Source organism: Oncorhynchus mykiss, chromosome 15, assembly GCF_013265735.2.
Source record: "Oncorhynchus mykiss isolate Arlee chromosome 15, USDA_OmykA_1.1, whole genome shotgun sequence".
In the NCBI taxonomy this organism is placed as follows: Eukaryota; Metazoa; Chordata; class Actinopteri; order Salmoniformes; family Salmonidae; genus Oncorhynchus; species Oncorhynchus mykiss.
The window spans coordinates 16,038,642-16,050,065 of record NC_048579.1 but is presented as its reverse complement, the minus strand read 5'-3'; the positions used below and the strand labels follow the sequence as shown (position 1 = coordinate 16,050,065).

Below are 11,424 nucleotides of genomic sequence, written 5' to 3'. Positions count from 1 at the left end.
ACCAGCCTTCTGCCAGTGGTTTGTCAAAGAGGTACGTTCCTTTGTCCTGCCTTGACAACTCCAGTCCTTTAGGGCAGCAGTGTCAGCTCTGCTGTTTTTCTACCTTGCTTTCTTATAAGAGATTTCGTCCTGGGAGAGCCAGGTGTGTGTGGACTCTCCAGCTCAACAACAACATGCATTGATTAGTAAAGTGCCAAGAGGAGAAGCCAGCAGGACTGTGGTCCTAGAGACCTGGAGTTGTGCACCTCTTACTTCCTTACTGTAAATCACAGTGTTAACCTTTAATCATGTGTTGCACTGCAGTCAAATAAGTCCACATGTGAGCTGTTTCACAACCTAAAATAAGCTAAGCACCACTTTGGTTGTTGAACGCCTCGAATTTGGTAAAGCATGAAGTTCACAATGCCAGGATAGTGGGTTCGATTCCCGGGACCACCCATACGTAAAAATGTATGCACGGATGACTGTAAGTCACTTTGAATAAAATCGTCTGCTAATTGTCACATATTATTATTATATTAATAATAGCTGGGGAGGCTGCAGCCTGCTGCTGTCTGTCTCTGGTGCTACCTGTCTCTGGTGCTGCCTGTCTCTGGTGCTGTCTGTCTCTGGTGCTGCCTGTCTCTGCTGCTGTCTGTCTCTGGTGCTGTCTGTCTCTGGTGCTGTCTGTCTCTGCTGCTGTCTGTCTCTGGTGCTGTCTGTCTCTGGTGCTGTCTGTCTCTGGTGCTGTCTGTCTCTGCTGCTGTCTGTCTCTGGTGCTGCCTGTCTCTGGTGCTGTCTGTCTCTGGTGCTGTCTGTCTCTGGTGCTGCCTCTCTGGTGCTGCCTGTCTCTGGTGCTGTCTGTCTCTGGTGCTGCCTGTCTCTGGTGCTGTCTGTCTCTGGTGCTGTCTGTCTCTGCTGCTGTCTGTCTCTGGTGCTGCCTGTCTCTGGTGCTGTCTGTCTCTGGTGCTGTCTGTCTCTGGTGCTGCCTCTCTGGTGCTGCCTGTCTCTGGTGCTGTCTGTCTCTGGTGCTGCCTGTCTCTGGTGCTGTCTGTCTCTGGTGCTGTCTGTCTCTGCTGCTGTCTGTCTCTGGTGCTGTCTGTCTCTGGTGCTGTCTGTCTCTGGTGCTGTCTGTCTCTGGTGCTGTCTGTCTCTGCTGCTGTCTGTTTCTGGTGCTGTCGGTCTCCGCTGCTGTCTGTCTCTGGTGCTGTCTGTCTCTGGTGCTGCCTGTCTCTGCTGCTGTCTGTCTCTGGTGCTGTCTGTCTCTGGTGCTGTCTGTCTCTGGTGCTGCCTGTCTCTGGTGCTGCCTGTCTCTGCTGCTGTCTGTTTCTGGTGCTGTTGGTCTCCGCTGCTGTCGGTCTCTGGTGCTGCCGGTCTCTGGTGCTGTCTGTCTCTGGTGCTGCCTGTCTGGTGCTGCCCCTCTCTGGTGCTGTCTGTCTCTGGTGCTGCCCCTCTCTGGTGCTGCCTCTCTGCTGCTGTCTGTCTCTGGTGCTGTTTGTTTCTGGTGCTGTTGGTCTCTGGTGCTGCCTGTCTCTGCTGCTGCCTGTTTCTGGTGCTGCCTGTCTCTGCCGCTGTCTGTCTCTGGTGCTGCTTGTCTCTGCTGCTGTAGGTCAATTTATCCCCATTCAAAATCCTATTTCCCCTAAGCCTAACCCAACCCTAATTCTAACCTTAAACTTAACTCCATAATAGCATCCACCTGGGTGATGCACAGCAACCATTTCTATGCCAGAACACTCACCACACGGAGAAGTAAGGAGTGATATATGCCAATTCGGGGGATGATTAGGTGGCCATGTTGGTAATTTAGCCAGGACACCAGGGTTAACAACCCTACTCTTACAATAAGTACCATTTTTAATGACCACAGAGAGACAGGACACCCGTTTAACGTCCCATCCGAAAGAAGGCACCTTACACAGGGCAATGTCCCCTTCACTGCCCTGGGTTCTCCTTACACTAGAGAGAAGAGTGCCCCCTACTGACCCTCCAACACCATCTGGTCTCCCATCCAGGACCCACCCTGCTTATCTTCAGAGGCAAGCCAGCATTTGGATGCAAGGTGGCATGCTGCTGGCACACATACACACATCTCTCTACTTTTGCTCTGGACCCTCTCTCAGTTTGGAACCATTACAACCATTTTGACAGAGAGCAGGGAGAGTAATGCGTCACACACAATTAAGTCCCCGCAAATCAACCCAAACCACCCTGAAATGTCAGAGCTTTACTATAACATTGTTAGATCATAGCAAGCCGTGTACATGTCTAGCAGGGGGGTTTATGCAACTCCAGATGAGTGTGTACTAGGACAGTATTGAGAAACTTCAAGAGTTTGTACAAGAACATACTTTTATAATGGAGCAGATCACTGTGCTGTTTAGGTCAATAATAGTAATGTCTCATTTTGGCCAGTGGGGGGCAGAGCTCCATCTCTCTACAAAGTCAGATTAACCTTGGCCTGAGCCTGATTACTGAGCAGGTATTGCCCCACCAACAATCTGCTTTCTCCAATCCTCCACTGGAACCTGCCTGGGGAAAAGGCATTAACACACTCCTGATCAAAACAAATCCAATTGGATTTGTCACATGCGCCAAAAACAACAGTTGTAGACCTTGCCGTGAAATGCTTACTTACAAGCCCTTAACCAACGAAATAGAGTTAAGAAAATATTTGCTAAATATACTTAAGTAAAAAATGTATAAAGGTAACACAATGCAGCAGCATACCACCCTGCATCCCACTGCTGGCTGGCTTCTGAAGCAGGGTTGGTCCTGGATGGGAGACCAGCAGCATACCACCCTGCATCCCACTGCTGGCTGGCTTCTGAAGCAGGGTTGGTCCTGGATGGGAGACCAGCAGCATACCACCCTGCATCCCACTGCTGGCTGGCTTCTGAAGCAGGGTTGGTCCTGGATGGGAGACCAGCAGCATACCACCCTGCATCCCACTGCTGGCTGGCTTCTGAAGCAGGGTTGGTCCTGGATGGGAGACCAGCAGCATACCACCCTGCATCCCACTGCTGGCTGGCTTCTGGAGCAGGGTTGGTCCTGGATGGGGGACCAGCAGCATACCACCTTGCATCCCACTGCTGGCTGGCTTCTGAAGCAGGGTTGGTCCTGGATGGGAGACCAGCAGCATACCACCCTGCATCCCACTACTGGCTGGCTTCTGAAGCAGGGTTGGTCCTGGATGGGAGACCAGCAGCATACCACCCTGCATCCCACTGCTGGCTGGCTTCTGGAGCAGGGTTGGTCCTGGATGGGAGACCAGCAGCATACCACCCTGCATCCCACTGCTGGCTGGCTTCTGAAGCAGGGTTGGTCCTGGATGGGAGACCAGCAGCATACCACCCTGCATCCCACTGCTGGCTGGCTTCTGAAGCAGGGTTGGTCCTGGATGGGAGACCAGCAGCATACCACCCTGCATCCCACTGCTGGCTGGCTTCTGAAGCAGGGTTGGTCCTGGATGGGAGACCAGCAGCATACCACCTGCATCCCACTGCTGGCTGGCTTCTGAAGCAGGGTTGGTCCTGGGTGGGAGACCAGATGCTGCTGGAAAGGGTGTTGGAGGGCCAGTAGGAGGCACCTTTTCCTCTGGTCTAAAAAAAAATATCCCTATACCCCAGGGCAGTGATTTGGGACATTGCCCTGTGTAGAGTGCTGTCTTTCAGATAGGACGTTAAACAGGTGTCCTGACTCTCTGTGGTCAGTAAAGATCCCATGGCCCTTATCGTAAGAGTAGGTGTGTTAACCCTGGTGTCCTGGCTAAATTCCCAAGCTGTTCCTCAAACCATCATGATCACCTAATCATCCCCAGTTTATAATAGGCTCATTCATCCCCCCTCGTCTCCCCTGTAACTATTCCCCAGGTTGTTGCTGTAAATGAGAATGTGTTCTCAGTCAAATTACCTGGTTAAATTATATATATTTTTTAAACAATAGGATTAAGTAACAATAATGAGGCTATATACAGAGGGTACCGGTTGGTCAAGGTAATTTGCATATATAGGAAGGGGTAATGTGACTATGCAAAGATAACAAACAGCGAGTAGCAGCAGTGTAAAAACAAAGGGAGGAGGGGGTCAATGTAAATAGTCCATTTCATGAATTGGTCAGGAGTCTTATGGCTTGGGGGTAGAAGCTATTAAGGAGTCTTTTGGACCTGGACTTGGTGCTCAGGTACAGCTTGCCGTGCGGTAGCAGAGAGAACAATCAATGAATTGGTTGACTGGAGTCTTTGACAATTTTTTGGGCCTTCCTCTGACACAGCCTAGTACATGTACATAGGTCCTGGATGGCAGGAAGCTTGGCCCCGGTGATGTATTGGGTCGTACGCGCTACCCTCTGTAGCGCCTTACTGTCGGATGCCGAGCAGTTGCCATACCAGGCGGTGATGCAACTGGTCAGGATGCTCTCGATGGTGCAGTTGTAGAACGATGATGAGGATGATGAGGGTTTTCTAGTAGCCCTCTATAGCAGTTGTACTGCTCAGTCGCAGGTGTGTGATATCACTGGTGGATCCTCTGCCACCCTCAGACTTACAGACTTCTTAGGAGTATTAATCATGATTTATTATTCACCAACTAGAAAGTATTGTAACTGGTGAAATAAAACAGGTGCAAGAAGAGATATAGCCTATGGTTCATTGTGAACTTACCTGTCGTGTTCATATAAGCCTGTTGTTGTTGTAGGCTCTGCATTCCTACCAGCATGACTCTGTGATGAGACGACTGATGAACCAACTCAACTTCTACATCATGCCTGTCTTCAACGTGGATGGATACATCTTCAGCTGGACTACAGTAGCTACAACTCTCTCTGTGTCTCTTTCCCTCTCCCCCTCTCTCTCTCTCTTTCCCTCTCCTCCTCTTTCTCCCTCTCCCCCTCTCTCCCTCTCTCTCTCTCCCTCTCTCTCTTTCCCTCTCCCCCTCTCTCTCTCTCTTTCCCTCTCCTCCTCTCTCTCCCTCTCCCCCTCTCTCACTCTCTCTCTCCCCCCCTCTCTCTCTCGCGCCCTCTCTGTCTGGCTTGCTCTCTCTCTTTCTCTCTCACCTAGCTAACATTTGACCCAACATGTGTATTTAAGGTGACATGTTATTAGTATATTCATAGCTACTTTGAGTCAGTGACAGTGTTCATTATTTCCCCACCAGGATCGTTTCTGGAGGAAAACCCGGTCCAAAAACGTCAAGTATCACTGCAGAGGTGTTGACGCCAACAGGAACTGGAAAGTCAAGTGGTGTGGTGAGTTTTTAATGTATCCTTGGAGTGTGTCTGTCTGTGTGTGTGTGTGTGTGTGTTTGTCCTCCCTTCCCCCTGCTTTCCTTCCCCTGCTGTTGGGAGATGTCTCCTGGTGCTCTGTCTGCTTAATTAGTGTAAGCTGTGGATTAAATGTTTGTGTGGTGACGGCACCCCCCCCTGTTTGATATGATTTTGGTGGTGCTGAGAGGGGGGGGGGGGGGGGGGGGTCTTCTGGTGGGTGTCTGCTATTCATCACTCAGGGAGGGAGGCTGGTTTTATGTGTGATACTTGGAATCTTAAATAAGAAAGAATAGATAATTACAGCAAGAAAAGAGCTGGGGGGAGAGGGGGGAGTGAGAGGGGGAAGAGAGGGGAGTGAGAGGTGGGAAGAGAGGGGGAAAAGAGAGGGGAAAGAGGGGGGAAAGAAAGGGGGGAAGAGAGAGGGGGAAAGAGAGGGGAGAGAGAGAGGGGAGAGAGAGAGGGGAAGAGAGGGGGGGAGTCAGGGGGAGACAGGGGGGGGGATAGACAGAGCATGTGATACTGATAATCTCCAAGGTCTGTATGAGACACTGCCCACTGGAAAAAAAACTGGTTGCATCAACGTTGTTTCCACGTAATTTCAACAAAAAAATTATCATCTGATAACATTGAAACAACGTGGAAAACTGTTTGGAATTTCTAAAAGTAATCAGAAAGTCCCCAACGTAAGGGAATTTTGTCTTTTTTTCTCAACCAAATGCAAATCAAAAATTGAAGTTGAAGTGGCATCTGTACCCAGTGAGTGGTTGGTGTTTAAGATATAGGGGGGGACACATTGGACTAGTAACCGGAAGGTTTCAAGTTCAAGCCCCCGAGCTGACAAGGTACAAATCTGTCGTTCTGCCCCTGTTATTGAAAATAAGAATTTGTTCTTAACTGACTTGCCTAGTTAAATAAAGGTAAAATAAAAATATATATATTCTCACACGTGAGACTATAATGCAGCTATAAGAACACAAGGTCAGATCCAGACACAGGAGTCTTTGATATGTATTATTCAATCCAAAGGGTAGGCAAGAGAATGATCGTGGACAGGCAAAAGGTCAAAACCAGTTCAGAGTCCAGGAGGTACAGAGTGGCAGGCAGGCTCGAGGTCTGGGCAGGCAGAATGGTCAGGCAGGCGGGTACGGAGTCCAGAAAAACAGGCAAGGGTCAAAATCGGGAAGACTAGCAAAAAAAGAATAGCAGGATTATGGGGAAACACGCTGATTGACTTGAAAGACATACAAGATGAACTGGCACAGAGAAACAGGAAACACAGGGATAAATACACTGGCACAGAGAAACAGGAAACACAGGGATAAATACATTGGCACAGAGAGACAGGAAACACAGGGATAAATACATTGGCACAGAGAGACAGGAAACACAGGGATAAATACACTGGTACAGAGAGACAGGAAACACAGAGAAAAATACATTGGCACAGAGAGACAGGAAACACAGGGATAAATACACTGGCACAGAGAGACAGGAAACACAGGGATAAATACACTGGTACAGAGAGACAGGAAACACAGGGATAAATACATTGGCACAGAGAGACAGGAAACACAGGGATAAATACACTGGCACAGAGAGACAGGAAACACAGGGATAAATACACTGGGGAAAATAAGCGACACCTGGAGGGGGTGGAGACAATCACTAGGACAGGTGAAACAGATCAGGGTGTGACAGCAGTAGATATGGCTATAGGCCTGTTTTTCCTGACCACGAGACAGAAACAGGAAAACTCTAGGCCCTTAAGTCAAACCTGCTACATTAGATTATCCAGCTACTGTAAAGGCAGGCTAGAATACAGTACAAGATCCACTGCCTTGTCCTTTACCTTGTGCCACTTTCACATTTTCCTGGGTAACAAACCCTTCTTTGCTCTGTGTATAACTAATTGCCAGGCGTATGTAGATGCGTACTGGCTGGGGACCTGTGGGAACAAGTTGTTAAAACACACGCTGTGTAAAACACCTGCCTTGGTCTACACAGAGTATTCATTATGGGGGCCAAGACCTATGAAAACGACATGATAATGATAGGCCTCAGCTTGGTGTTGAGATGGATCATTATACTGTAGCATAGAATGGGAGGGGAATGACAAATAATCCAAACTACAGTATGTATTGTTGATTTAACCTTCAGAGACATCTGTATTTTAAATAAGGCTCTGAGTTTTGAAAGCTGACCAGAAAAGAACTCTGGCTCCTCGCTAAAGCCAGGAACGAGGCCCTAATTATGAGAATAGGCAATAGGCACAAGAAGTTAAGGCTTACTGAAGCCGCTATGTGTTTTGTGCAGACCAATCATAGACTTTCAAGGTTGGATGATACCAGGGGTAATTTACTGTCTAATTTTAATCAGTTAATTAATTTAGGAAATTGTTCATTTACACTGTTTGTATTATACATAGATATGGCTCATTCCCTGTTGGATTTGCATATGCAAATATGAATTTGGCCCAGAGTTTTGAGGTGCTGCTTTTTGCTCATGGGCAAGTCTCTTAGATCATGCTCTTTCTTGTCTGTCTGCAGGTTATGCCAAGTTGTGCTTCTAACGTTTATTTTTGGAGTACTCATTTACATAATTAATGGGCATGCGTACTGTAGTTGGAGGGTTTAGTTCTGCTTAGAATACATGAATATGCAAAAATAATCTGAGAGAGACAGAGAGATATGTAGCCAGCGTAGTCCATCTGAAGAGATCTCCGTCCACATTGAAAACAGGCATCAATGACACAAAGTAGCTATGAATATACAAATAACATGAAAGAGGGAGAGGTGAAAGAAGACTGTTTTTTGAGAAGAGAAATGTCTAAAACATATTGAATTGAGAACAAAATGTCAACAGGCTGTGTGGACTAAAAATATGTCCCCGGTGTGTTTTATACCCCCCATTTACCATGAACAATTTTGTCATCTAGCAGACTTTTCTGTGCATAAAATGTATTAAAAAATGGTCACAGAAACATACACTAACACCATAGTAAAACCCTGTTATAAAGTACTTGGTATAGTTCCAGTATAAACTAGTATAACCTCTCTGTATGTATATACAGCACTTAATACTGTATGACCATAGTAAGTAACAAACAGTACCTGCCCTGTTGTTGTTTCTCCCTGTCAGAGGAGGGTGCATCCTCTCACCCCTGTGATGACACGTACTGCGGACCCTTCCCTGAGTCCGAGCCGGAGGTCAAGGCAGTGGCCAAGTTCCTGCGGAAGCACAAGAAGCGTGTCAAGGCCTACGTCTCCATCCACGCCTACGCCCAAATGTTGCTCTACCCCTACTCCTATAAATACGCCACCATCCCTAACTTCAACTGTGTGGTGAGAGACAGATCTGTGACCACAATCAGTCAATGAATCAATGTTGTTGCAACTCACATTGGAATTGAATAAATGATTGTAATGTAATGTATTCCCCCCTTCAGGAGTCAGCTGCACACAATGCAGTGACTGCCCTGTACTCTGCCTACGGAGTGAGGTACAGATATGGACCCGCCTCCACCACGCTGTGTGAGTTATGCACACTGTCTCCTTCCCGACGTTAACTTACTTCAGCAACAGACTGCAAAACACTCAGAAAACATCTAGCTCATGATATTTCAGTTAAAAGATAAGAATTCCTGCCGCACACACGTTTGCCTGTGGAAAACCCTCCCAATGAATCCAAACTGTTGTGTTTGTTCTGACGCCAACAGATGTCAGCTCAGGCAGCTCCATGGACTGGGCCTATAGGAACGGGATCCCTTATGCCTTTGCCTTTGAACTGCGGGACACAGGCTACTTTGGCTTCCTGTTACCTGAAGCTCTGATCAACCCCACCTGTACTGAGACCATGAGAGCAGTGAAGACCATCTCATCAGGCCTACTGAAGAAGTGTGAGACAGGGATGTATCAGCTGGACAGGGAGAGATATCCATATCTCTGAGATATATAAACATTTACAGTATCTCTGCATCTGCTAGAGAATAACTACGGGTGGTGGGTTATTGTGCCAAAAAGGAAAATGCAACATATATCATGCAAGCCTTGATGTTTACCCAAGAGTGGTCACCACTCCATTTTATGTCTGTATGTTAGAGGCTATAGTGCTACTTAAAAATGCCCTCAAACTGGTTTCAAATGTAAAATTATTTAGATGTCATATTACATCAAATCTTCACCTTGTACTATCAACAACTCGACTGTTTACAGTGTACGGTGAACGCAAGCACTTGAATGCCATTTTCAAGAGACTGATATTGCATTTCACAGAGTCTTTTTCTTGAACTTGCAGTTTTGACCCATTAAAGCTTCACTATCTGGAGCACCATCAGCTAACTCAGTAGTGTAGTCGTGCCTGGAGAAGTGGGTATATTCTATCTTTTGCCAAAGATGTCCCAAACGGCCCGCCGGGTGAATTCTATGAGAAACAGTGACATACACTCTGAATGACCTAAAATGATAAATCCCATATTGGTCTTTCATAGTCAGGCCAACCCAAGCTGTACTGTGCAAGTAGGCTAATAGTAGACCTACTACTGAAATGGATACATGAGGCTGGCCAACGGCAGTTTTTTTTAATAGAAAAACAACAAAATGGAATGTTATAACTCCATAACAATGTTTAAACCACATCCGGAGACCACTTTTGATGTCAGGGAACAATCTAAGAAATTTAGAGTTTTTTGTGTAGTTACCCTATAATTTGCAGGCACCAAGCACTGTTGTTTGATTAGCTGTGTTTCTGTAGGACATGAGATTGAGTTTGCAAAACAAATGGCCACTAGATTGACGCAAATAATCCTGATATAATTCTGCCAGGTAGGCATAGGCTACTTTGTAGCTAGTTAATGCTTAATTTAGAAGGTTTTTGGGAAAGCATTTCCATCTACCAGAAGACGATTAGGCCTATCATTAGTATTGCTATATTTTTCCTGCTCCTTCATTGTCTGAAACCAGGATGTTTTATCTCATATTATGAGGCATGTTTCAAAGTAGCTTATTGCCAAAATCCCACCATAGAAATGTGGAGGCAATTATTTTATGAAGACTTATACTGGTTTTCTTTCAAATTTCTTTCATTGTCTAGCAGCCAAAGGCATTGTCCAAGTCATATTAGCAACCCATGATAATAATTATAACAATTTTAAAAAATGATAACAATTATTGTTGCATCTTTAGATCTTCCCTCTTTCAAAATATCTAAAGGATATTTACATCTCTGTCCTTGAAACTGCTTGCATGTGCAGTGCACATTTTAGAACAGTGTTTTCCCGCATAGGCCTACCGCCATGTGCACATTGCTGAGCCTAAAATGTGAAATAATCGTTTTTGAACATTTTAAGCTAAACATTCTAATCTGTTCCATCAGCCTTATTAATTGATATGGCATATACCTCCACTACACTACTTTGATATGCATCATGGCAATTAAGAAGTGAGTAAACGCAATATGTGGGCATAAGCCGTATGTATACCTGCATGTTCCACCCACTAAACCACTGAGCTAACTGCTCTAGATGTCTTCTAAAGACATTTTACATGAATTGTGGTAGAACAAGGTCCTAAAAATGTGTTTATATGGTACAAACAACAAGGATGCCTAAAGTATCAATGAAGGGATAGTTCACACAAACTACACAATTACGTATGGGTTTCCTTGCCCTGTAAGCAGTCTATGGACAACGTATGACAGCAAATCATGCTTTAGTTTGTTTAGCTGGCCACTGTTCCAATGCAAATTCAATGCAAGTCAACAGTACCTGTATTATAATTTTTGCACTTTATGTATCTAAAACTGTATTGTGTAACTCAATGAAGTTACTTATGGATCATTTGGACATTAACGTAAAATGCTTATATAGGTACAATTGGCTTGCATTGGATTTCTTCTACAAATGCAGAAAAGTTATCATTTGAAACAGTATCCAGGTAAACAAAACCAAAGCATGGATTGCTGTCATATCTTGCCCATGGGCTGCTTACATGGTAAGTAAACCCATGTGTAATTTTGTTTTTTGGTTGAACTATCCCTTTAACAAAGTGCCTTGAAATGGACTTTAAACGCTTTTTATAATTCTGTAAAGGATAAGTTTATATTTTTTTTATCAAGGGAAAATGTTTACTTTTGATAGAAAGTGTAAAGGACATTTACTGAAATGTAATACATGTTATTTCTTTTTTA

General features: G+C 45.5%; 1 protein-coding gene across 1 annotated transcript in view; it reads left to right on the top strand.

Moving 5' to 3' along the window:
• LOC110490931 (carboxypeptidase A6-like) overlaps positions 1–11,424 on the top strand; it is a 40,954-nt gene extending 29,530 nt beyond the window's left edge. Inside the window, exons 6-11 of the mRNA XM_036943874.1 lie at positions 1–31; positions 4,674–4,784; positions 5,133–5,223; positions 8,380–8,582; positions 8,687–8,771; positions 8,957–11,424. The exon at positions 1–31 is cut by the window's left edge and continues 74 nt beyond it. Coding sequence (XP_036799769.1) covers positions 1–31; positions 4,674–4,784; positions 5,133–5,223; positions 8,380–8,582; positions 8,687–8,771; positions 8,957–9,186 — 751 coding nt within the window. The 3' untranslated portion in view covers positions 9,187–11,424. The remainder of the gene's footprint in view (positions 32–4,673; positions 4,785–5,132; positions 5,224–8,379; positions 8,583–8,686; positions 8,772–8,956) is intronic.